This window comes from Hyla sarda, chromosome 9 (genome assembly GCF_029499605.1).
Source record: "Hyla sarda isolate aHylSar1 chromosome 9, aHylSar1.hap1, whole genome shotgun sequence".
Classification (NCBI taxonomy): domain Eukaryota; kingdom Metazoa; phylum Chordata; class Amphibia; order Anura; family Hylidae; genus Hyla; species Hyla sarda.
Window position 1 is genome coordinate 55,248,304 of NC_079197.1, and position 27,898 is coordinate 55,276,201.

The 27,898-nt window shown below is 42.1% G+C and overlaps 1 protein-coding gene across 4 annotated transcripts in view; it reads right to left on the bottom strand.

The window, feature by feature from the left end:
- Window positions 1-1,418: 1,418 nt before the first annotated feature.
- The window catches only part of LOC130291123 (phosphatidylinositol 3,4,5-trisphosphate 5-phosphatase 2B-like), a 131,604-nt gene continuing 105,124 nt past the window's right edge, over window positions 1,419-27,898 (bottom strand). For all 4 annotated transcript variants that reach the window (XM_056539568.1, XM_056539566.1, XM_056539567.1 and 1 more), the window contains 7 exons: window positions 25,643-25,726; window positions 25,458-25,556; window positions 13,805-13,893; window positions 13,627-13,714; window positions 13,355-13,531; window positions 5,744-5,822; window positions 1,419-2,582 (listed from right to left, as the gene is read on the bottom strand). In XM_056539568.1, coding sequence (XP_056395543.1) covers window positions 2,369-2,582; window positions 5,744-5,822; window positions 13,355-13,531; window positions 13,627-13,714; window positions 13,805-13,893; window positions 25,458-25,556; window positions 25,643-25,726 — 830 coding nt within the window. In that variant the 3' untranslated portion in view covers window positions 1,419-2,368. The remainder of the gene's footprint in view (window positions 2,583-5,743; window positions 5,823-13,354; window positions 13,532-13,626; window positions 13,715-13,804; window positions 13,894-25,457; window positions 25,557-25,642; window positions 25,727-27,898) is intronic.

Below are 27,898 nucleotides of genomic sequence, written 5' to 3' on the forward strand. Positions count from 1 at the left end.
GAGATTGCCCCACAGATGCAAAAGCCTAATTAAATTGTATGCTGGTAATAAGTAATTAGATAGAATTACTAGCTCTGCCCAACGCGTTTCAGCACATTGTTACATGTGACCTCATCAGGAGCTAACTGGCGTAGAACAATACAGTCATTGCATATAGTAATTAACATCAGGGGTAGCTTGATACAATAGCGACCCCTGAGAAGAGCATGCTAGATGTCATGCACTAGTACTCTATACAGCATATAGATGACAGGACCCGGACGCAACAGTTATGGCGTCTATCTAGGATAAATCCTAGCGATGTGTGTATAACCCGCAGTGGCGGGGAGCCTAGCGTACAAGCCGACTACTAACACACAAGACAGGTGGTTATGATGAAGGGGGGTGGGATGATGACAAGGGGATGATGACAGGTAGTGATGATGAAGGGGGGTGGGATGATGACAAGGGGATGATGACAGGTGGTGATGATGAAGGGGGGTGGGATGATGACAAGGGGATGATGACAGATGGTGTTGATGATGAAGGGGGGGTGTGGGATGATGACAAGGGGATGATGACAGGCGGTGATGATGAAGGGGGTGTGGGATGATGACAGGCGGTGATGATGAAGGGGGGTTTGTGGGATGATGACAGGCGGTGATGATGAAGGGGGGGATGATGACAGGGTAATGATGACAGGCAGTGATGATGAAGGGGGAGTGTGGGATGATGACAGGGTAATGATGACAGGCGGTGATGATGAAGGGGGGGTGTGGGATGATGACAGGGGGATGATGACAGGCGGTGATGATGAAGGGGGATGATGAAGGGGGGATGATGAGAGGGTAATGATGAAGGGGGGATGATGACAGGCGGTGATGATGAAGGGGGGATGATGACAGGGTGATGATGATCAGGGTGTTAATGACGGGGGTCTGGATGATGACAGGGGGATGATGTATTTCCCACCCTAGGCTTATAGTCGAGTCAATAACTTTTCCTGGGTTTTTGGGGTGAAATTAGGCTTAATTAGGTCTGGATGATGACAGGGGGATGATGTATTTCCCACCCTAGGCTTATAGTCGAGTCAATAACTTTTCCTGGGTTTTTGGGGTGAAATTCGGCTTATATTAGGGTCGTCTTATACTCAAGTATATACGGTATATGAAAGTATTACTATGTGAATAGCATATATAGTAGCATAATTCCTGTTTATATACAGTACAGTAGCATTATCTATGTAAAGTTTACCATATATCATATATATGATGACATTGTAAGTGTGCACAGTATTTAGTGAAATTACAAGGATTATGGAAAGTATGGATTTCTAAAATCTTAATTTGAGTCACAAAAAATTAAGCAATTAAACTAATATCAAAATTACCCCCAAAAAAGGAACAGTATATACATAAATATATAATGTATGAGGAATTGTATTTATTGCAATATGAAAAAAAAAAAAAAAAACAATGGTCAGACGTGTTTTATTAGAAATTAACATTTCCAGCTAACATCAGCAATTCTTCATGTCCTGTAGGCCTGGGTTCGATTCCTGCTGCCTCCCTTTTGCACTGGAATATTGGATAACCAAACACTGTTACTGTATAAGGATTTTGTTGGGTATATTCATCTGTGTGAAATGTACTGAGATCATATCTGAGTAGGATAAAAGGAAGGTAGCGCTCCAGGGAGCATCGGAAACAATGTGCAGTGTGGGAGATTTATCACAACCTAAGAAAAGGAAATTCTTATTCCAGGCAATTATATTCCACCTTTCATTTTACAGGGAAAATAAAACCAGGGACCTGATAGTTTGCTATCGGTAACTGCTCCACTTTTCATTTACACAAATTTTGAATAAATCTTCTGCATGTATTTGCATAGTTGAAAGGTGGACACCAAGTATTTCAGCCCAACATTGATGGCTTGTGTACGCCCTGTTTTGTCCTATTTTATGTCTCATTTAGGCCTTGGCTTGGACTATAGAAAAGAGCGCCTTGAGGCTTTCTTCAGACACAAATTTGTTCTGCATCTTTTGGCCTCAAAAGGGCAACAAAAATGGCTGTATGGCTTTGTTTTCCTGTATGATGCTGTTTTTGTGGCATTTTTCCCTAAATAGTGTGCATTACTATAAGCATTTTTATAAGGCATTGTTATAAGGCATTTCCCACTACATTTTTTCTATAACAAGTCATGTGATTACTTCATCATGTCAAGTCAGGTGGGTATAGCGTTTTAAATTTCTCTAATGACTCCCAGCTAACATCTGGTCACTGCACTTTTGGCACAAAACTATGGTGGCTACCTGGGTGGTTTTTTTTTTGTTTTTTTGTTTTTTTTTACAAAACCAGCTAATTCTAGCCTAACTATTCAGTGCTATCTTTTAATGGAAAGTGGGTCTCTTAGATAGAGATGATGCAATTGCCCGCTCTAAGTCATCCCTAAATAATTTTTGCCCGTGATCTGGTGTTTTCTCTCCTCTTACTAATGCAGAACGAGGCCTTGGAGATGTTGGTGTGGAAGATGAACTTAAGTTCTCGAACAAAAAATATTCAGCATTACTGTAACTTTCACAGCAGATACTTGCAGGACGTTGTCTGTAAAGAAAAAACAGTTTACTACTTAGTGTATGTTGCGCAAATAAAATAAAGTTGTAAAAGCTGTGGACAGAAATACAAACAAAACACTATACTGTTTACATACACATTTGCATATACTCTGCAGACAAAACAAGATCACAATGATGAAATCTTGTACGTCTTCCATCTGAGTTGTCTGCCGAAAATTTCTGCATGTTGTGTTTGTATTGATGACCAGACATCCCGTCTGCCTGTCATTTGCATCTCTTGGTCTAATTTTAAGTACCGTATTTTTTGCTGTATAAGACGCACTTTTTCTTCCCCAAAACTGGGGGGGAAAAATTGTTGCGTCTTATAAGGCGAATACACACCTATTGTGGCGGTCCCTGCGGCCATCAACAGCCGGGACCCGCGGCTAATACAGGACATCACCAATCTCTATTACCCCTTCAGATGTGGCGATCAAAGCTGACCGCCACGTCTGAAGCGAAAATAACACTAACCTGGCTGTTCAGTCGGGCTGTTCGGGACCGCTGAGGTGAAATCGCGGTGTCCCGAACAGCTTACAGGACACCGGGAGGGACCTTACCTGCCTCCTCGGTGTCTGCTCCGTGCCGTGATCCCCTGCATGGCCGGCGCTCTCCTTCGTCCTCATGCGGAGCGACGTCATGGCGGCGACGGAGAGCGAGGATACCGGGCAGCAGAGACGTTCCGGAGCGACGGGACACCCCGGGGACGCAGCGACAGCGATGGAGGGCAACATCCAGGGCAGCGGTGACGAGCGGTGACGGGTCCGGAGTGGCGGGGACACGTGAGTACTACCTCCTATACCAGTGATCTTCAACCTGCGGACCTCCAGATGTTGCAAAACTACAACTCCCAGCATGCCGTTGGCTGTCCGGGCATGCTGGGAGTTGTAGTTTTGCAACATCTGAAGGTCCGCAGGTTGAAGATCACTGTCCTATACTTTACATTGTATTTGGTTCAGAATCTTTATTTTCTAGATTTTTATCCTATAAAATTAGGTGCGTCTTTTATGCCGGAGCATCTTATATGACGAAAAATACGGTACTTTTTAAGGTAATAAAGTGGCAAGCATTAAGAAGATCGGGGCCGCCAAACATTATTTGACATTTGCAGTATTACTGTCTCCAAATTTCACTTTTCGGAATGCCACATAAGTCACACAATGGATTTTTCCTGTCAATATGTCAATACAGTCACTAGAAGGTAGATGGCACACATCTGAGTTATTTATCTTTTTTTTCTTGTCAACAGATAAAGTAGAAGACGTTTTAGGGTTCATCCACACTACAGAATTCCTCTTGCTGAAAGTTGCTTGCAGCAGCCGCTGCCGTTTACTTTAGCTGTAGGACCATGTGGACATGCGGGACCATGCTGCACTAGTCATAGTGCGGAATTTCAACAACAGTTAACCCCATCGTGGATAGTAAGGATTCCAGACCCACTAAAAGAATGAACATGTTCATTCTATTGGCAGGACTCCACCTGGACCACACTGCTGTCACTGGTGGAGTGGAACCGACACTGAGAAAAACTATGATGGAATGATTTGCACCTTTTCCTTTGTTTTGGACTAACTACTGGTTGTGGTAGAAATACTTATCAAACTAAGGCCCAAAATACTGTAGGTGAACCTATCCTTACAGGGGATATCAGCAATAGTAAACATATTGAAATGGTAAAATGTCCCCTAAGGCTCTGTTTGCACAAAGCATTTTGGTCAATATTTGGTCCTCACGTTGGAGCTCATTCTCGTCAGTATTTTTAGCCAAAATCAGAGGTGAAACCAACACAAAGGAAAACTATAAGGCTATGTTGACACACAGTTTTTTGGCCATTTGTGACAGAAAATTGTCCCTGATGATGCAGGGGAATTGAAGGAGGGCTAGAAAAATATTTATATTTTAGAGGCTGTTCTATTTTTTAATTTTCTTCTTTTCTGTGTCTGAAAAAAGCAAGGATAACATTTCAGTGTTATTCTCGTGTGATCCAATTCCTGTCAGCTATTATATTACTATTAGCAGATCTCTACTTGGGGTTAAAGGGGTACTCCAGTGGAAAACTTTTTTTTTTAAATGAGCTGGTGCCAGAAAGTTAAACAGATTTGTAAATTACTTCTATTAAAAAATCTTAATCCTTCCAGTACTTTTTAGCAGCTGTTTGCTACAGAGGAAAATCTTCATTTTTTTAATTTCTTTTTTGTGTTGTCCACAGTGCTCTCTGCTGACACCTGATGCCCATATCAGGAACTGTCCAGAGCAGGAGAAAATCCCCATTGCAAACCAGTTCCTGACACGGACAGAGGTGTCAGCAGAAAGCACTGTGGACAACACAAAAATGAAATTAAAAAAGAATTTCCTCTCTAGCATACAGCAGCTAAAAAGTACCAAAAAGATTAAGACAGGCATTTATTAAGCGATTTAGTAAATTTTTCTTTACTAAAAATGTCGCACCTGCAACTACGCGATTTTTCGTGTGACATTTTGACTGGAAAGCGAGAAAAGCAAGTTTTCCAAAACTTAACTACGAAGTAATAATTTAAAAATGGACTACGGGTAGTCTGGTATTTATTAACTGCGACAGTCGCAACTGAGCAAAAAAAAGTCGCAACAAGGTTAAAAATTGACTAAATTTACTCCAGCTCAAACATGGAGCAAAAAAAGCTACTACCAAAGTAAAAAAGAAGAAATTGCTTACATGAAAGAAAATTATCAACAGGCTGAAACCAGTTGATAAATAAGTCACACATAAGCAAAAAAAAAAGTAAAGAAAAAAGTACTAAAAAAAGGAATAAATAAGCAAACATTGATAAATGTCCCTCTAAGATTTTTTTAATAGAAGTAATTTACAAATCTGTTTAACTTACTGGCACCAGTTCATTTAAAAAAAAAAAAAGTTTTCCACTGGAGTACCTCTTTAATGCTTCATATGGACACAAAGGTGTAGGGTGACACACAGTTCTGGTAAATGTACTGTACAATAAAAATCCCAAGTGAATAACAGAAATCTGAGATCTTGGTACAAAAAGTAGATTTGAATTGTACATATACAGTTTTTTGGTACAAAGAAAACATTTATTTGTGGAAACTAGAAGTGGAAAGTAATCTGCATTAAATAAAACTTCTCATCATTAATTTGACATAGATATAACATACCTGGTAGAACGTGCTGAACATTGTGAATGGCGACATAAAGTATCAGCAAAACCAGTGACATTGGCAGCATTTCCTCTGACTGTGGATCCATCAAAACAGAGGAAATGTTAGTAAATGGTATTAAAGTATACTCTGTGAGGAGGAAAAGGCTTAAAGCTTTTGAAAATATACCTTAAAGAGGTAGTCCAGTTTTTTACACCCTATACAAAGGATAGGGGATAAGTGTCTGATTTGGGGTAGTTCCCATTCATGCATCTCTATGGGAGACCAGAGATACACAAGCTAAACTTGTGTATCTCTGGATTTGTCATAGAGATTAATAGAGGGGATGTGTTGACCCTCACTCTGTTGGATAGGGGATAAGAAGTAAAATACTGAACTACTCCTTAAAGTTAGACCTATAGCATATCTGAGGCAATATCTGAGGGCAAATAATAAAACCGCATTGTTCCTGTGATAGCTAAAATTTAGAGTGCCTCTATAGTTAAATATAATATATTATCTCCAGTCCCAGCAGCAAGAGGATTTTATATACACTGCCCAAAAAAATAAAGGGAACACTTAAACAACACAATGTAACTGAGTTAGTCACACTTCTGTGAAATCATACTGTCCACTCAGGAAGCAACACTGATTGACAATCCATTTCACATGCTGTTGTGCAGATGCAACAGACAGGTGGAAATTATAGGTAATTAGCAAAACACCCCCAATAAAGGAGTGGTTCTGTGGGTGGTGACCACAGACCATTTCTCAGTTCCTATGCTTCCTGGCTGATGTTTTGGTAAATTTTGAATGCTTGCAGTGCTTTCACTCTCGTAGCATGAGACGGAGTCTACAAACCACACAGGTGGCTCAGGTAGGGTGGCTCAACCAGGATGGCACATCAAGGCGAGCTGTGGCAAGAAGGTTTGCTGTGTCTGTCAGCGTAGTGTCCAATGCATGGAGGCGCTACCAGGAGACAGGCAGCACATCAGGAGACGTGGAAGAGGCCGTAGGAGGACACCAACCCAGCAGCAGGACCACTACCTCTGCCTTTGTGCAAGGAGGAGCAGGAGGAGCACTGCCAGAGCCCTGCAAATTGACCTCCAGCAGGCCACAAATGTGCATGTGTCCACTCCAGTGGCGGATCCAGGGGGGGGCAACGGGGCAATTGCCCCCCCCCCCCCGAGATTGCTGTCCCCCGCCCCCTAGAATGGTGGAGCCGAAGCTGTAAGCTTCCGCTCCACCATTCACTAACCTAGGCAGTCACACGCTGTGAGTACACAGTGTGTGAGCTGCGGGGACGCGATCCTCTGCAGGCCGGCGCGATGACGTCACATCATCGCGCCGGCGCCCGGAAATCCCGTCCATGCGGCCAGCATACAGTAAGTAAGAAGAGTATGCTCAGGGCCCAGGGGATTTGGGATTTGGAATATGTGCCACTGTTAAGGGCACTGTATCGGAGGGGGAGGGGGATTTAAAAACTTAGGGGGGGGGGGAGAGAAAGGGGAATTTTTAATGTGAGGTGCTGCAGGGCAAAGCACTGGGGGCACTATATGTTAAGAGCACATGACAGGGGGGCCCCCTGTGCTGTGCCCCTCACATATAATGCCCCCTGTGCTGTGCCCACACATATAAATTATATGTGTGGGGGGCACAGCACAGGGGGCATTATATGTGTGGGGCACAGCACAGGGGGTATTATATGTGTTGGGCACAGCACAGGGGGCATTATATGATATGATATGACATAATGCCCCCTGTGCTGTGCCCCACACATAATGCCCCCTGTGCTGTGCCCCACACATATAATGCCCCCTGTGCTGTGCCCCCCACACATATAATTTATATGTGTGGGCACAGCACAGGTGGCATTATATGTGAGGGGCACAGCACAGGTGGCATTATATGTGAGGGGCACAGCACAGGGGGCATTATATGTGTGGGGCACAGCACAGGGGGCATTATGTGTTGGGCACAGCACAGGGGGCATTATATGATATAATGCCCCCTGTGCTGTGCCCCACACATATAATACCCCCTGTGCTGTGCCCCACACATATAATGCCCCCTGTGCTGTGCCCCACATATATAATGCCCCCTGTGCTATGCCCACACATATAAATTATATGTGTGGAGGGCACAGCACAGGGGGTATTATATGTGTGGGGCACAGCACAGGGGGTATTATATGTGTGGGGCACAGCACAGGGGGAATTATATGATATAATGCCTCCTGTGCTGTGCCCCACACATAATTTCCCCTGTGCTGTGCCCCACACATATAATGCCCCGTGTGCTGTGCACCACACATATAATGCCCCCTGTGCTGTGCCCCACACATAATGTCCCCTGTGCTGTTCCCCTCACATATAATGCCCGTGCTGTGCCCCACACATATAATGCCCCTTGTTCTGTGCCCATCACATATAATGCCCCCTGTGCTGTGCCCCACACATATAATGCCCCCTGTGCTGTGCCCCTCACAAATAATGCCCCCATCATGCGCCCCTCATATATAATGCCCCCATCCTGTGCCCTCATATATAATGCGCAATCATGCGCCCCTCACATATAATGCCCCCTGTCCTGTGCCTCTCACATATAATGCTCCTGTCATGTGCCCCAAACATATAATGCCCCCTGTGCTGTGCCCCTCACATATAATGCCCCCTGACTGGACAGGATAGGGGGCATTATATGTGAGCGGCGCATGATGAGGGCATTATATGTGAGGGGCAAAGAACGGGGGCATTATATGTGAAGGGCACAGCACGGGGCATTATATGTGAGGGGTGCATGATGGGGGCATTATATGTGAGGGGCAAAGAACGGGGGCACTATATGTGAAGGGCACAGCACAGGGGGCATTATATGTGTGGGGCATATGACAGGAGCATTATATGTGAGGGGCACAGCATGGGGGGCATTATATGTGAGGGGCACAGCACAGGGGGCATTATATGTGAGGGGAACAGCACAGGGGACATTATATGTGAGGGGCACAGCACGGGGGCATTATATGTGAGGGGCACAGCACAGGGGGCATTATATGTGAGGGACGCATGATGGGGGCATTATATGTGAGGGGCAAAGACAGCACAGGGGGCAATATATGTTAGGGGCACAGGGCATTATTATGTGGGGGGAACAGGATGGGTCATAATTATTATATATAGGGGCACAAGATGGGGAATTATTACTATATGTGAAGGCACACAGTGTTTTGCATTTCAGAAGTATATTGTAGATTATGAGGAATTTCTGGGGTGGTACATTTTTTTATGGGCCACAATACATTTGGGTATTTTATTCAGAGGGTGCACTGCACAGCAAGTTATATTCAGAGAGTGCAGTGTGTGGTAGTATTAAATTTAGAGGGTACAGTGTGTGGTAGTATTATATTCAGAGAGTGCAGTGTGTGGTAGTATTATATACAGAGGGTACAGTGTGTGGTAGTATTCTATTCAGAGAGTGCAGTGTGTGGTAGTATTAAATTTAGAGGGCACAGTGTGTGGTAGTATTATATTCAGAGAGTGCAGTGTGTGGTAGTATTATATTCAGAGAGTGCAGTGTTTGGTAGTATTATATACAGAGGGTACAGTGTGTGGTAGTATTCTATTCAGAGAGTGCAGTGTGTGATAGTATTAAATTTAGATGGCACAGTGTGTGGTAGTATTCTATTCAGAGAGTGCAGTGTGTGGTAGTATTATATTCAGAGAGTGCAGTGTATGGTAGTATTCTATTCAGAGAGTGCAGTGTGTGGTAGTATTAAATTTAGAGGGCACAGTGTGGTAGTATTATATTCAGAGAGTGCAGTGTGTGGTAGTATTATATTCAGAGAGTGCAGTGTTTGTTAGTATTACATTTAGAGGGCACAGTGTGTGATAGTGTTATATTCAGAGGGCACAGTGTGTGGTAGTATTATATTTAGATGGCGCAATGTGTGGTAGTATTATATTCAGAGGGTACGGTGTGTGATAGTATTATATTCAGAGGGTACAGTGTGTGGTAGTATTAAATTTAGAGGGTACAGTGTGTGGTAGTATTATATTCAGAGAGTGCAGTGTGTGGTAGTATTATATACAGAGGGTACAGTGTGTGGTAGTATTCTATTCAGAGAGTGCAGTGTGTGGTAGTATTAAATTTAGAGGGCACAGTGTGTGGTAGTATTATATTCAGTGAGTGCAGTGTGTGGTAGTATTATATTCAGAGAGTGCAGTGTTTGGTAGTATTATATTCAGAGGATACGGTGTGTGGTAGTATTCTATTCAGAGAGTGCAGTGTGTGGTAGTATTAAATTTAGATGGCACAGTGTGTGGTAGTATTCTATTCAGAGAGTGCAGTGTGTGGTAGTATTATATTCAGAGAGTGCAGTGTGTGGTAGTATTCTATTCAGAGAGTGCAGTGTGTGGTAGTATTAAATTTAGAGGGCACAGTGTGGTAGTATTATATTCAGAGAGTGCAGTGTGTGGTAGTATTATATTCAGAGAGTGCAGTGTTTGTTAGTATTAAATTTAGAGGGCACAGTGTGTGATAGTGTTATATTCAGAGGGCACAGTGTGTGGTAGTATTATATTTAGATGGCGCAGTGTATGGTAGTATTATATTCAGAGGGTACGGTGTGTGATAGTATTATATTCAGAGGGTACGGTGTGTGGCGGTATTATATTCAGAGGGTACAGTGTGTTGTATATTCAGGAGGTACAGTGTGTCAGAATTATATTCAGAAGGTATGTGCCAGTATTATATTCGAAGAATACAGTGTTTGGCAGTATTATAATAATTATTGTTTTCATATAGAGGATCAGAATCCGCTGACATAGTGAGGAGACGTCTGGGCATCAAGTTCTGCAGGGAGAACATTTAGCTGAAACAAGTCCCAGTGGTATGTACATCTGAATTAGATAAGGAAAGACTATAGAGAAGACGTCACCTGTAGTCACTGATATCATTATGTATTCTCCTCACTATAGAGAAGACGTCACCTGTAGTCACTGACATCATTCTGTATCCTCCTGTGTGTGTCCCATCAGAGCTGGAGTCACTGAAGAAGTTCTGCAGTAATGATGGGTGAAACAACAACTCCCAGCATCCCCTTACCACTAATTAGGTCATACTGGAAGCTGTAGTTTTAAATGGTAAAAACTTCTTTAGCACTTTCCCATTCTGTGGCAATTGGTATATTTGATAATTATTCTGACATGTGAACATGGCCTAAGAGTCTTAAACAAGGTTAGGGCTGTATGATACATTTAATAATATTGTAAGTTCCGTAAGCAACACCTTGTTTTCTGTCCGCCAACACAAAATACTCTAATAGTGCCCCTCCCGAGACTCGACTCTGGATCCGCCCCTGGTCCACTCAAATGGTCAGAAACAGACTCCATGAGGGTGGTATGAGGGCCCGACATCCACAGGTGGGGTTGTGCTTACAGCCCAACTCCGTGCAGGACGTTTGGCATTTGCCACAGAACATGACAGAGTCTGGAGACGCCATGGAGAATGTTCTGCTGGCTGCAACATCCTCCAGCATGACCAGTTTGGCGGTGGGTCAGTAGTGATGTGGGGCATTTTTTTGAGGGACCGCACAGTCCTCCATGTGCTTGCCAGAGGTAGCCTGACTGTCATTAGGTACTGAGATGAGATCCTCAGACCCCTTGTGAGACCATATGCTGGTGCAATTGGCCTTGAGTTCCTCCTAAAGCAAGACAATGCCAGACCTCATGTGGCTGGAGCGTGTCAGTAGTTCCTGCAAGAGGAAGGCATTGATGCTTTGGACTGGCCCGCCCGTTCCTCAGACCTGAATCCAATTGAGCACATCTGGGACATCATGTCTCGCTCCATCCACCAATGCCACTTTGTACCACAAACTGTCCAGGAGTTGGCCACCTCATCAGGAGAATGCCCAGGCATTGTAAGGAGGTCATACGGGCATGTGGAGGCCAAACACACTATTGAGCATTATTTTGACTTGTTGTAAGGACATTTCATCAAAGTTGGATCAGCCTGTAGTGTAGTTTTCCACTTTGATTTTGAGTGTGACTCCATATCCAGACCTCCATGGGTTGATAAATTTGATTTCCATTGATAATTTTTGTGTGAGTTTGTTGTTGGCACATTTAACTATGTAAAGACGAAAGTATTTCATACGATTAGTTCATTCATTCAGATCTAGGATGTATTTTTTTGAGCAGTGTACTAGAAGAGTAGAGGGTCGGCTTCTGACACTTCGTTGAAGAAAATCTTGAGCTTTATTTGAACAAAGAATGTTTGAGTTGCAAAAGATTACAATTTCTGACTAAGACTTTCTTCAAAAAAGTTTTGAGAACTGAGGCCTTCGTTTGTATACTATGTATTTCATATACAATCATGGCCGTAAATGTTGGCACCCCTGAAATTTTTCAAGAAAATTAAGTATTTCTCACAGAAAAGAATTGCAGTAACACATGTTTTGCTATGCACATGTTCCCCTTGTGTGTATTGAAACTAAACCAAAAGGAAGAAAAAAAGCAAATTGGATATAATCTCCAAAAATGAACTGGACAAAATTATTGGTACCCTTAACTTAATATTTGGTTGCACACTCTTTGGAAAAAATAACTGAAATCAGCCACTTCCTATAACCATCAATAAGCTTCTTACACCTCTTGGCCGGAATGTTGGACCACTCTTCCTTTGCAAACTGCTCCAGGTCTCTCTTATTGGAAGGACACCTTTTCCCAACAGCAATTTTAAGATGTCTCCACAGGTGTTCAATGAGATTTAGATCTGGACTCATTGTTGGCCACTTCAGAACTCTCCAGCACTTTGTTGCCATCCATTTCTGGGTGCTTTTTGACATATATTTGGGGCCAAGACCCAAGATCTCGGACACATACACAGCTTTCTGACAATGGGCTGTACAGTGCGACCCAAAATTCGTTGGTAATCCTCAGATTTCATGATGCCTTGCACACATTCAAGGCACCCAGTGCCAGAGGCAGCAAAACAACCCCAAAACATCATTGAGCCTCCACCATATTTCACTGTAGGTACTGTGTTCTTTTCCTTGTAGGCCTCATTCCATTTTCGGTAAACAGTAGAATGATGTACTTTACCAAAAAGCTCTATCTTGTCTCATCTGTCCACAAGGCATTTTCCCAGAAGGATTTTGGCTTACTCAAGTTCTTTTTGGCAAAATGTAGTCTTCTATGTCTCTGTGTCAGCAGTGGATCCTGCCATAGCGTTTCATTTCATTTAAATGTCAACGGATAGTTTGTGCTGACACTGATGCTCCCTGAGCCTGCAGGACAGCTTGATTATCTTTGGAACTTGTTTGGGGCTGCTTATCCACCATTCAGACTATCCTGTGTTGACACATTTCATAAATTTTTCTCTTCTGTCCACACCCAGGGAGATTAGCTACAGTGCCATGGGTTGCAAACTTCTTGATAATGTTGTGCACTGTGGACAAAGGCAAATCTAAGTGAACTTCTAAGTGAAATCTAAAACTAAGTGAAATTCTCTTCTTTCAGGTGTGATTTTTATATTGCCCACACCTGTTACTTGACCCAGGAGCATCACATGCTTGAAACTTATTTTTACACAAATGATAAATTAACAGGAGGCAAACATACATCTTCTCACCTTTCTCGATTTCTTTTCCTGCCATGTTAGGGCTTCTGTCTGGATTAACCAATGGAAGTTGGCTTATTTTCAGCCGGCCCCTCAAAGACCCTGTTTCCTCCGCTCGCTGGGATAGAAAAACTTGAATATGATGCTCCACATTAGTGTAATCTGTCCTTAGGGACACACAACATTCACCTAGGAGCCAAATGGTAAAACAGAAAAGCATTTAAAAGTAAATGTAAAAAGTTCAAGCATACTTGATGAATCTACTGCTTAATATTTCCACTTGCCGTAGGAATCACCACCATCTGTTGGACGGATACTCAAGAGTAAGTGTCCTGCACATGAAGAAAGGGTGAAATCTTCAACCAGGGTGAGCTATGAGGATAAACACAATGTACATTTTTGATAACACAGGATTATTTATTTTTGTGGCACATAGTTATTCACAGTTGCTCTGCTTCTCACCTCTGGTAAATCTTGTTCAGACCAACCAAGTTTTACAAATGCTGCTCCTTCTGAATTGTGCACACTGTTTACACTACTTTGTGGGGTCCCTAAGAGAAAAGACACAAAATATATAAAGGGGAGATAAATGTCTAAGTGAGTTGGAGGAGGAATGGTTTGTCCAACCTCTGGGACCCAATGCAATCTACAGAACGGAGCCCCAACTCTCTTCGCTGAATAGTGCAGTGTGTTGGCACATGCTTCATGCATTGTCTATGGAAGGGCCAGAGATACCCGATTAAAGTTCTCGGGTATCTCCGGCATTCTGAAAGACTATGCATTGAGCTGGGAGAGTTCGGACTCTGTTCTAGAGATTGGGGGAGGGGGAGGGGGTGTTCAAGAGGTTAGAACTCTATGGTCAGACACTTGTCCCCTATCTATGCTTTTACCATGTTGCTTGTAGATTCAGAACTATGAATTAATTTACTTCTTATAATGCTGTATCTTTATAGTGACTGCAAAATCCTCTACAGAGACATAGCTTTACAGTAGTTAGCCCATAGAAAAATTATATTTAAAATAAAGAATTGAGGATCTATGCAATACAAATACAGTAAAGATAAGGTTTATTTGCTTTTATAACTTACGCTGGTGTCAACAGAGTAAGATATGTGTCTTCCTATGCCTTTCTGGTAAAGGTAGATGCAGGATTTGGTTACTTTAGCATAACTAGTGGGTGCTACCACTTAAACTTATGTATCTTGGCAAATATACCGTATATGCCGGCGTATAAGACGACTTGGAGTATAAGATGACCCCCAACTTTTACAGTTAAAATATAGAGTTTGGGATATACTCGCCATATAAGACTACCCCTCCTACCGCGATGTACGGTACCTTGTTGTTCCCCCCACATTAGGTAGGCAGTATAGTTCCCCCACAATAGTAGGCAGCTCCCCCACAATAGGTTGGGAGTTACCCCACATTAGGTCAGCAGTTACCCCACATTAGTAGGCAGCTCCCCCACATTAGTAGCAGTTTCCCCACATTAGTAGGCAGCTCCCCCACATTTGTAGGCAGCTCCCCCCACATTTGTAGGCAGCTCCCCCCACATTAGGTCAGCAGTTCCCCCACAATAGTAGGCAGCTCCCCCACATTTGTAGGCAATTCCCCCACAATAGTAGGCAGTTCCCCCACAATAGTAGGCAGCTCCCCCCACATTTGTAGGCAGCTCCCCCCACATTTGTAGGCAGCTCCCCCCACATTTGTAGGCAGCTCCCCCCACATTTGTAGGCAGCTCCCCCCACATTAGGTCAGCAGTTCCCCCACAATAGTAGGCAGCTCTCACACATTTGTAGGCAATTCCCCCACATTAGGTCATCATTTCCCCTACAATAGTAGGCAGTTCGATCACAATAGTAGGCAGCTCCCCCCACATTTGTAGGCAGCTCCCCCCACATTTGTAGGCAGCTCCCCCCACATTTGTAGGCAGCATCCTCCCCCCCATTAGGTCAGCAGTTCCCCCACAATAGTAGGCAGCTCCCCCCACATTAGATTGGCAGCTCCCCCCAACATTACATACAGCTTCCAGCCATATACAGTGTATGGCTGCAAGCTGTACGTCTGTACTGGTCTGCCCCCACAGTGTTCCGATCACCGCTCCTCCGGCCCGGGTCACCATCTACTGCTATGGCCTATGGACAATAGCAGGACAATAGTGGGGAGCGGTGACCGGATCACTTAAGATAGCACGGCCGGCCACTCACCAGGCCCTGGTCGGCGCGCGTCCTCCTGCGGTCATCCTGGTCCTGCGCTCCTCTGCCTCTATGGTTGTAGGCACGTGACGTCACTGACGTCCCGTGCGTACAACCATAGAGACGGTGGACCGGACCGCAGGAGGACCGAAGGAGGATCGTAGAAGGACGCCGGGGAATGGTAAGGGCCTGTCGGACATCCTTATGTCCCGAAAAGATTTCTATGATTATCTGCCCGGGCCGGCTCCCGTGTGTGGCTGCAGGCGGGGGCTGGCCAGAGCAAGTAAAAATTAATACTGTATACTAAAAACCAGAGGGCCTCCAGCTGTTGTAAAACTACAACTCCCAGCATGCCCGGACAGCCTTTGACGTGCTGGGAGTTGTAGTTTCACAACAGCTGGAGGCACCCTAGTTTTTAGTATACAGTATTAGTTTTTACTTGCTCTGGCCGGCCCCCACCTGCAGCCACATACGGGAGCCGGCCCGTATAGAAGTTTTCCTATCCCGGACCTGAATACCCGGCATATAAGACGAACCCCTACTTTTCAGAAGAAAATTCGGAGTTAAAAATTCGTCTTATACGCCGGGATATACGGTATATTATTTGTAATGCATGTTGTATTACATAGTTCATGAGGTTGAAAAAAGACCAGAGTCCATCAAGTTCAACCTATAACCCTAATGAGTCCCTACTGAGTTGATCCAGAGGAAGGCAAAAAACCCTCATACTAGAGGTAAAAATTCCTTCCCGACTCCAAATATGGCAGTCATAATAAATCCCTGGATCAACGTTCTGTCCCTATAAATCTAGTATACATAATCAGCGATGTTATTATTCTCCAAAAATGCACCCAGACCCGTTATGAACTCTTTTACAGAGTTCACCATGACCACCTCCTCCGGGAGAGAATTCCACAGTCTCACTGCTCTTACAGTAAAGAACCCCCATCTGTGCTGGTGTAGAAACCTTCTTTCCTCTAAACGTAGAGGATGCCCCCTTGTTATAGATACAGTCGAGGGTATAAATAGATCATGGGATAAATGTATAAATGGCCCCCTGATATATTTATACATAGTTATTAGGTCGCCCCTAAGCCTTCTTTTTTTTAAACTAAATAACCCTAATTCTGATAATCTTTCTGTGTACTGTAGTCCTCCCATTCCCTGTATTACTCTGGTTGCCCGTCTTTGAACCCTTTCCAGCTCCACTATATCTTTCTTGTACCCTGGTGCCCAGTACTGTACACAGTATTCCATGTGTGGTCTGACTAGTGATTTGTACAGCGGTAGAATTATTTCCTAGTTGTGGGCATCTATGCCACTATTGATGCACCCCATGATTTTATTAGCCTTGGCAGTAGCTGCCCGACACTGGTCACTACAGCTAAATTTACTGTTAACTAAGACTCCTAAGTCCTTTTCTATGTCAGTCGTCCTAAGTGTTCTCCCATTTAATACATAATCCCAGCCCGGATTTTTCTTCCCCATGTGCATTTCCTTATATTTATCAGTGTTGAACCTCATTTGCCACTTCCCAGCCCAAACCTCAAACCTATCCAGATCCAGTTGTAACAGTGCACTGTCCTCTATTGTGTTTACCGCTTTACAGAGTTTAGTATCATCTGCAAAGATTGCTACTTTACAATTCAACCCTCTACAAGGTCATTAATAAATAAATTAAACAGAACAGGACCCAAGACGGACCCCTGTGGTACCCCACTAGTAACAGTCACCCAATCAGAATAAGTACCATTAATAACCACCCTCTGTCTCCTATCACTGAGCCAGTTACTTACCCACTTACACACATTGTCCCCCAGCCCGATCCTTCTCATTTTATGCACCAACCTTTTATGTGGCACCGTATCAAATGCTTTGGAAAAATCCAGTTATACGACATCCAGCGATTCCCCCTGGTCCAGTCTGGAGCTCACCTCCTCATAGAAGCTGATCAGGTTAGTTTGACAGGACCGATCCCTCATAAAGCCATGCTGATATGGAGTCATACATTTATTTGTATCAAGATATTCCAAAATAGCATCTCTTAGAAAATCCTCAAACAATTTACATACAACAGAGGTTAAACTAACAGGTCTATAATTCCCGCGGTCACCTTTTGTTCCCTTTTTAAATATTGTTACCACATTTGCAATGCGCCAGTCCAGGGGAACAGTCCCTGTTGCTATAGAGTCCCGGAATATAAAAATAGGGGTCTGTCTATTACATTACTTAATTCCTTTAGAACACTGGGGTGAATGCCATCCGGACCTGGTGATTTGTCTGTTTTGATTTTTTGTAGGCGGCACTGTACTTCTTCCTGGGCTAGACAGGTGACCTGTACTGGGGATTTTACCTTATCACACTGTATTTCACCTGGCATTTCATTTACCTCGGTGAATACAGTGGAGAAGAATTTGTTTAATATATTTGCTTTTTCCTGATCCCCGTTTATAATTTCTTCCTCATCATTTTTTAAGGGGCCCACACTTTCATTTTTGACCTTTTTGCTATTAATATAGTTAAAGAACATTTTGGGGTTAGTTTTACTCTCTTTGGCAATGAGTCTTTCTGTATTTATTTTTGCGGCTTTTATTAGTTTTTTATGCATATTTTACATTTTTCTCTATAGCTTTTTAATGCTTCTTCACTGCTGACCTGTTTTAGTATTTTAAATGCTTTATTTTTGTCATTTATTGCCCCTTTAATGTTTTTATTCATCCATATTGGTTTTCTTTTATTTCTGACCCTTTTATTCCCATAAGGTATATATTTATTACAGTGAAAATTTAAGATATCTTTAAAAGTCTCCCATTTAGTCTCAGTATTCCTGTTTTTGAGGACAATATCCCATTTTATATTGTTAAGGGCTTCTCTGAGCTGATCAAACTTTGCCTTCCTAAAGTTCATTGATTTTGTGGCCCCTTATTGAAGAACAAGTTATAATGTATTATATTATGATCACTATTTCCTAGGTGTCCTTTTACCTGCACATTAGTTATTCTGTCAGGTCTGTTGGTTAATATTAAGTCTAGTAAGGCGCCCCCTCTGGTCAGGCTCTGCACCATTTGGGACAGATAATTGTCTTTAGTTATAGTCAGAAATCTGTTTCCTTTATGAGATTGACAGGACTCAGTCTCCCAGTTTATATCAGGATAGTTAAAGTCCCCCATTATTACCACATCATTTTGATTTGCTGCTTTGTTAATTTGCCTCAGTAATTGATATTCTGTCTCTTCCATTATGTTTGGTGGCTTATAACAAATCCCTATCAGAATTTTTTTTTATCTCCATATATTTCTACCCATAATGCCTCCACATTATCATCCCCCTCCCATATATCCTCCCGCAGTGCGGCCTTCAGACTTGATTTCACATACAGACAAACTCCTCCCCCTTTCCGTTTTGTCCGATCCTTCCTGAATAGACTATAACCCTGTATGTTGACCGCCCAGTCACAGGTATCATCCAACCAAGTCTCTGTTATACCCGCTATGTCATAATTTTCCTCAGACATCAACCACTCCAGTTCATCAGTTTTATTGGACAGACTTCTGGCATTAGTTATCATGCAATTCAATGGTGTATGTTTTTTCTTCCTATGAAACCTATCCATATTAACTATTCTAACCCCCCCCCCCCCCCTGCTCCACCCCCAGGTACATTACTGAGTCCCCCCTCTCTATCTACACTGTCTTCCCCCTCTATGTTATAGGTTCCCTCCCACCCAGTCCCTAGTTTAAACACTCCTCCACCCTTCTAGCCATCTTCTCCCCGAGCACAGCTGCACCCCCCCATTGAGGTGCAGCCCGTCCCTACGGTAGAGCCGGTAACCGACAGCGAAGCCAGCCCAGTTCTCCACGAACCCAAACCCCTCCTTCCTACATCAGCTTCTATACCACTTGCTTACCTCCCTGATCTCCCGCTGCCTCTCTGGTGTGGCTCATGGTACAGGTAATATTTCAGAAAATATTACCTTGGAGGTCCTTGCCTTAAGCTTGCAGCCTAAGTCCCTGAAATCATTTTTAAGGACACTCCCCCTACCTCTTACTTTGTCATTGGTGCCAATATGTACCATGACTGCTGGGTCCTCTCCAGCCCCACCCAGCAACCTGTCAACTCGATCCGCGATGTGCCGAACTCGAGCGCCAGGAAGACAACACACTGTTCGGCGATCCCGGTCTTTGTGACAGATCGCCCTGTCTGTCCCCCTAATAATTGAGTCCCCCACTACCAGTACCTGTCTAGCCTGCCCTGCACTCCTCCTTCCCTCCTTACTGGAGCAGACACTCCCCTGGCGGTCAGAGGCAGAGTCCTGCTGCAGTACTGCTAGCTCTGAAATGGCATCCCCCTCATCCGCCAAAAGGGCAAACTTGTTGGGGTGTGTCAGTTGAGGACTAGCCTCCCTGAGACTTTTCCCTCTACCCCGTTTTCTAACTGTAACCCAGCTAACTGCCTGACTGTCCTGAACCTCTGACCCACTATCCTCCCCCACCTCTACCCCAGAGAGTACTTGCTCAGTGAGCAGGAGACTCCTCTCCATGTTGTCAGTGCTGCTCAATGTTGCCAGTCGCTCCTCTAGATCCAGGATCTGGGCTTTCAGATGAACAACTAGCACACATCTCGCACAACAATATGCACCATCAAACTGCTGTTCAAGGATTGCATACATTGAACAGGATGTAAAACGGACAACATTTTCCAACATGAAGGCCATACTAGTTAAGGGAATTTAGTAGACCTTTTCGAGTTGAAGACTCTACAGTGTAAGCAAAGTAACACTCACAGCGATCTCAAACTCCTGCTTTCAAACTCTCATTTTTCTAACTCTCTTTCAGTTTCCCTCTTACAGAGCCCACTCAAAACAGAGCACGCTCAGAAACTCGCTCAGAAACACGCTCAGAAAGCACGCTCAGAGTCCCAACCTAAAATTTATACACCTGTGTCTACTCTACCCCTCCCCCTACAGGCAGAGTGAAGAGAGAGAGAGAGAGAGAGAAAAAAAAAAGATTAAAGGGTACCTCTCATCAAATAAACTTTTGATATATTTTAGATTAATGAATGTTGAATAACTTTCCAATATCATGTTAATGAAAAATAATCTTCTTTCTATTGTATTTTTCCCAACCAGTCCTGTCAGCAAGCATTTCTGACTCATGCTGGAGTCCTAAACACTCAGAGCTGCCAGCCTGCTTTGTTCACAGCCAAACAGGCTGTGAACAAAGCAGGCTGGCAGCTCTGAGTGTTCTCTTTTGTGAACAAAGCAGACTGGCAGCTCGTAGTGTTTAGGACTCCAGCATGAGTCTGAAATGCTTGCTGCCAGGACTGGTAGGGAGACCCCTAGTGGTAATTTCTTCAAAGTGGAAAATTAAATAGAAAGAAGCATATTTTTTAATAACATGCAATTGTAAAGTTATTCTGCATGCATTAATCTATAATATATCAAAAGTTTTTATGATGAGAGGTACCCTTTGAAGTCTGTTTAAACTAGTAGCAGTGAACCCTCTATGTGCAAGTTGAAATATTCACACAAAATCACTCCAGTTCACAAGTTATCAAGATACACTCCTCACCGCACAGCAGATATGGCAGTTTTCTGACTCTCTTTCAGTTTCACTCTTACAGAGCCAACTCAAAACATATATAATTGTTTTAACATTTATTTAAATTTTTTATGGTTCAAAAGATAACATTTTGGCCAACACTAGAGGGAGCATGGGAGCTTAATACAGACTGGATTATTTATGAGTTCAATGTAAGTAGATGGTGCAGACAACCTGTATGTTAGCTCAATAATCTCTTAATTCAATACAAATATTCAAACAACAATGTGCATCAGAAACAGAAAACACACTTTTTAGCCAAAGTGTTTTAAGACATTTAATGTTGCAATAAGATTAGATAATTTATTATCCTATCTTTACTGATATGATATGGACTGTATGTTTATATATAGCAGTGAAAGTACCATGACACTAAACTCCCTGTTGAACTTTGAACCTTTGAATTTTTAAAATGTTTTGACAGTTCTTTTAAATGTCTTGTAATTTTTAGATACATTGCACATCCTGATGAAGTGGCCATTTCAGCTATGAAGCATGTTTTCTGTTTCTGATGCACATCGTTGTTTTAATATATGTAAGTATTAAATACATTTTTGTAAATAAATCAGTGTGAAACTACTCCCAAAAAAAGCAAGAGATGGTTTTATAGACATAGATTTTATTAAACAACTATCCGCAGATTCTTAAAGGGCTACTCCACTGGAAAACATTTTTTTTAAATCAACTGGTGCCAGAAAGTTATACAGATTTGTAAATTACTTCTATAAAAAAAATCTTAATCCTTCCAGTAATTATCAACTGCTGGTATGATCCACAGGAAGTTATTTTCTTTTTGAATTTCCTTTCTGCCTGACCACAGTGCTCTCTGCTGACACCTCTGTCCATTTTAGGAACTCTCCAGAGCAGGATAGGTTTTCTATGGGGATTTGCTCTTACTCTGGACAGTTCCTAAAATGGACTGAGGTGTCAGCAGAGAGCACTGTGGTAAGGCAGAAAGGAAATTCAAAAAGAAAAGAACTTCTTGTGGATCATAAGAGCAGCTGATAAGTACTGGAAGGATTAAGTTTTTTTTCTGGCACCAGTTTATTTAGAAAACAAAAGTTTTCCAGTGGAGTACCCCATTAACCTCTTAAGGACCCAGCCAATTTTCAGTGTAGGACCCGGACATTTTTTGCACATCTGACCACTGTCACTTTAAGCATTAATAACTCTGGGATGCTTTTACTTTTCATTCTGATTCCGAGATTTTTTTGTGAGAAATTCTACTTTATGTTAGTGGTAAAATGTTTAACTTTCTGGCACCAGTTTATTTAGAAAACAAAAGTTTTCCAGTGGAGTACCCCATTAACCTCTTAAGGACCCAGCCAATTTTCAGTGTAGGACCCGGACATTTTTTGCACATCTGACCACTGTCACTTTAAGCATTAATAACTCTGGGATGCTTTTACTTTTCATTCTGATTCCGAGATTTTTTTGTGAGAAATTCTACTTTATGTTAGTGGTAAAATGTTGTCGATACAAATTTTGCATTTTTTAACTTTGAAGCTCTCTGGTTATAAGGAAAATGAATATTCTAAATAAATTATATATTGATTCACATATACAATATGTCTACTTTATGTTTGCATCATAAAGTTGACATGTTTTTTCACTAGTTTTCGCCACTCTGGTACCACCACCGATACTGCACAGGGAGCGCTCCTTTTCTCCTCTATTTTCATGTTTTTACTTTTGGAAGACATCAGAGGGCTTCAAAGTATAGCAGCAATTTTCAAATTTTTCACAAAATTTTCAAAATCGAAATTTTTCAGGGACCAGTTCAGATTTGAAGTGGATTTGAAGGGCCTTTTTATTAGAAATACCCCATAAACGACCCCATTATAAAAACTGCACCCCTCAAAGTATCCAAAATGACATTCAAAAAGTTTGTTAACCCTTTAGGTGTTTCACAGGAATAGCAATAAATTGAAGGAGAAAATTCAAAATTTTCTTTTTTAAACTGGCATGTTCTTGTAAACCCAGTTTTTAAATTTTTACAAGGGGTAAAAGGAGACAAATCTTCCTAAAATGTATAACCCAATTTCTCTCGAGTAAGGAAATACCTCATATGTATATGTCAAGTGCTCTGTGGGTGCACTAGAGGGCTCAGAAGGGAAAGAGCGACAGTGGGATTTTGGAGAGTAAGTTTTTCTGCAAAAGTTTTTGGGGGGCATGTCACATTTAAGAAGCCCCTATGGTGCCAGAACAGCCACAGAAAACCATATGGCATACTATTTTGGAAACTATACCCCTTAAAGAACGTAACAAGGGGTACAGTGAGCCTTAACACCCCACAGGTGTTTGCCAACTTTTCGTTAAAGTTGGATGTGTAAATGATTTTTATTTTTTTCACTAAAATGCTAGTTTTCCCCAAATTAAATTTGGGGTAATAGGAGAAAATTCCCCCCAAAATTTTTAACCCCATCTCTTCTGAGTATGGAAATACCCCATGTGTGGATCTCAAGTGCTCTGCTGGCACACTACAATGCTCAGAAGAGAAGGAATCACATTTGGCTTTTGGAAAGCAAATTTTGCTGAAATGGTTTTTGGGGGGCATGTATTTAGGAAGGCCCCATGGTGCTGGAACAGCAAAAAAAAAAAAATACACCCCTCAAGGAAAGTAACAAGGGGTACAGTGATCTTTAACACTCCACAGGTGTTTGATGACTTTTTGTTAAAGTTGGATGTGTAAATGAAAAAAAAATGCTGGTTTTTCCCCAAATTTTACATTTTTCAAGGGGTAATAGTAGAAAATGACCCCCAAAATTTGTAACCCCATTTCTTCTGAGTATGGAAATACCCCATATGTGGACGTCAAGTGCTCTGCTGGCGAACTACAATGCTCAGAAGAGGAGGAGCACCATTGAGCTTTTAGAGAGTGAATTTGTTTGGAAAGGAAGTCAGGGGCCATGTGCGTTTACAAAGCCCCCCGTGGTGCCAGAACAGTGGACCCCCCACATGTGACCCCATTTTGGAAACTACACCCCTTACAGAATTTCTTAAGGGGTGCAGTGAGTATTTACACCCCACCTCACTGCACAGTGATCTCCAAACTGTGGCCCTCCAGATGTAGCAAAATTACAAATCCCAGCATTCCCAGACAGCAAACTGCTGTGTGGGCATGCTGGGAGTTGTAGTTTTGCAAGATCTAGAGGGCCACAGTTTAGAGACCACTGCAAAGTGATCTATAAAAACTGTAGCTCGCCAGCTGTTGCAAAACTGCAAATCCCAGCATGCCCACACAGCAAATAGTGGTCTCAAACTTTAGCCCTCCAGATGTTGTTAGGCAACTCACCGGTTTCCATAGGATCCAGCCGCACGACATCGCCGCCCGCCGATCCCCGTCACTCGTTGCCGTCGGATAGGTAAGTGGATCTTCGGTGCCAGTACTCTGTTGGTTTCCTCGTTCTCCCCGGTGAAAAACTTTTTTTTTTTTAAATCAACTGGTGCCAGAAAATTAAACAGATTTGTAAATTACTTCTATTAAAAAATCTTAATCCTTCCTGTACTTATTAGCTGCTGAATACCACAGTGGAAATTCTTTTCAGTTTGAAACAAAGAGCTGTCTGCTGACATCATGAGCACAGTGCTCTCTGCTGACACCTCTGTCCATTTTAAGAACTGTCCAGAGTAAAAGGAAATCCCCATAGCAAACATATGCTGTTCTGGACAGTTCCTAAAATGGACAGAGATGTCAGCAGAGAGCACTGTGCTCATGATGTCAGCAGACAGCTCTGTGTTTCAAAAAGAAAATAATTTCCGCTGTAGTGTTTAGCAGCTAATAAGTACAGGAAGGATTAAGATTTTTTAATAGAAGTAATTTACAAATCTGTTTCACTTTCTGGCACCAGTTGATTTAAAAAATAAAAGTTTTTCACCGGAGTACCCCTTTAAATAACATTTTTACAAAACACTTTCCCCAATGGTATATATATATATATATATATATATATATATATATTGTTTTGTTTGTTTCCTATAGCTTCTTTTATCAGTAAAGTCTTTCACTGAAGGAATTCTCTGATCGGCTTAAGCTGAATAATGACTATATAATTATTCTTAAGCTGAATAATGATTAGATCAAAGCAAAAAAAAAAAAATGCTGTCCATAGACTTTAAGGTTATTTCATGGGATCATGGGTGTCTTGGACAACCCAGATCCCCCTTATTTTCCGGGTCACCATAGACCCATATCACCCGGAATCTCGCAAATCGCAAAATAAAAAAATTAAAAATGCTGTCCATAGACTTTAAGGTTATTTCAGTTTATCATTCAACATGATGAAATTCATATAAATTTGCTGAAATGGATCATTATACCTTTTATGCCCATGGATCGGAACTCAATGAATGCTTGGGACCGGCTTTGGGTTTTGATAATGGCTTCAATACTCAGAAATTTAAGGCTATAACTGCAATCTAGAAAAGAAAATGTAAAGAAGAGCAATGAACAGTATTATTCAGAGGCAACATATTATTCTTACACAATATACTTTGTATATTACCTTTCTGTGACAAAGCATTGAGCCCAACCTCAAATGTGGAAAACACCGGTGAATGGTCACTGGTTAAAACATCATTTGTACTTCCTATGAGAACAAAAAACAAGGAGCTTAAAGGGAATGTGTCACAATTATTATTTTTTTTTATAAACATGATTGTTCTATCAAGATAAAGCATTTCATTTATGTATTTAGTTTTAGGACAATGAAGTTTTAATGTTATTTATTAATAAAGTGTGAACCGGGGGCTGCCATATTGTAGCCTCTTTGTGATGTGTCACTTCACAACACTTACACAGTTGCTTTATGGCAGGCACAAGGGCATAGTAAAGTTAAGAGTGTCTCATAGAAAAGCATTGACTGCTTACTGCACATGTGCAAAGTACAGGCTAGAGAAATGAAACGGGGAGCCAGAGACATTTTCTTAAATTCCCTGAGGAACAGTGACCTATCAATGGAGCAGAGAGCATCAGAGAGGTGGATGGGGAGGAGCACCACAAAGTCACACACATTACACAGTCCGGCCCTTGTCTCCTCTCAGCTCACTCTGCAGACATGGGACAGGAGAGATTCCCACTTATTCACCTCTGTGACCTGCCTGTCAGTCCTGACGCTCAACTCCCTGCACATCTCCGAGCTCCTCAATGTGTAGACCTCCTCACTGATTGTCACACACAGCTTTCCAAGGCTCCTGATATGCTTAGAGCTGAAACATTTCTGGCCATTAACCCCTTAAGGACCCAAGACGTACCGGTAGGTCATGAGTCCGCTCCTATTCTATAACGGGGGGCCATGCAGTCATAGCGGGTCGGGCCCGGCCGGGACCCGTGGCTAATAGTGCGCGGCACTGATCACGGTGCCGCGTGCTATTAACCCTTTAGAAGCGGCATTCAAAGTTGAACGCTGCGTCTAAAATGAAAGTTATACATTGCCGGTTATCTCAGGGAACTGTTCGGGATTGCCGCAGCAAGATCGCGGCATCCTGAACAGCTGAGACACAGCAGGAGGGTCCCTTACCTTGCCTCCTGGTGTCCGATCGTTGAATGACTGCTCAGTGACTGAGATCCATGCATGAGCAGTCAAGCTGAAGAATCATTGATCAGTGGTTTCCCATGAGAAACCATTGATCAATGTAAAAGATCAGTGTGTGCTATGGGAGCTATAACATTGCAAAAAAAAAGTGGGAAAAAAGTTAATAAAGATCATTTAATCATTTAACCCCTTCCCTAATATAAGTTTGAATCACCCCCTTTTCCCATTTAAAAACAAAAAACAGTGTAAATAAAAATAAACATATGTGGTATTGCCGCATGCGGAAATGTCCGAATTATAAAAACATATCATTAATTAAACCGCATGGTCAATGGTGTACAGGTAAAAAAAATTCCAAAATCCAAAATAGTTTATTTTTGGTCAGTTTTTATATCATGAAAAAATGAATAAAAATAAGTTCTATCAATGCAAACGTGGTACCGCTGAAAACTTCAGATCACAGCGCAATAAATGAGCCCTCATACCGCGCCATATGCAGAAAAATTAAAAAGTCAGAAGATGACAATTTGTATACATTTTCCTGCAAGTAGTTATTATTTTTTCCAGAAGTACGACAAAATCAAACCAACATAAGTATGGTATAATTTTAATCGTATGGACCTACAGAATAAAAATTTGGTGTCATTTTTACCAAAAAATATACTGTGTAGACACGGAAGCCCCCACAAGTTAAAAAATTTTGCATTTCACATTTCGCATTTCACTTTCTCATTTTAACTCCCTCTACTAGTCAAGAGTGGGATATAAGAAAACTTTAATAATTATTTTTCTGACAAGCGATTTTTTTTAAAGATTTCCAAAAATATTTAAAACATATAAACAAATGTATTTAACCTTTAACCCCTACCCTCTTTGGCAATTATTCATTTTTGCACTTTTGTTTTTTCCTCCTTACATTTTAAAAATCATACTCCTTTCAATTTTGCACCTAAAAATCCATATGATGGCTTATTTTTTGCACCACCAATTCTACTTTGTAATGACATCAGTCATTTTACCCACAAATCTATGGCAAAACAGGGAAAAAAATCATTGTGTGACAAAATGGAAGAAAAAACACAATTTTGTACATTTTGGGGGCTTCGGTTTCTACGCAGTACATTTTTCGGTAAAAATTACACCTTATCTTTATTTTGTACCTACTCATTGTTACGCCTAGCGCTCCGGGTCCCCGCTCCTCCCCGGAGCGCTCACGGCGTCTTTCTC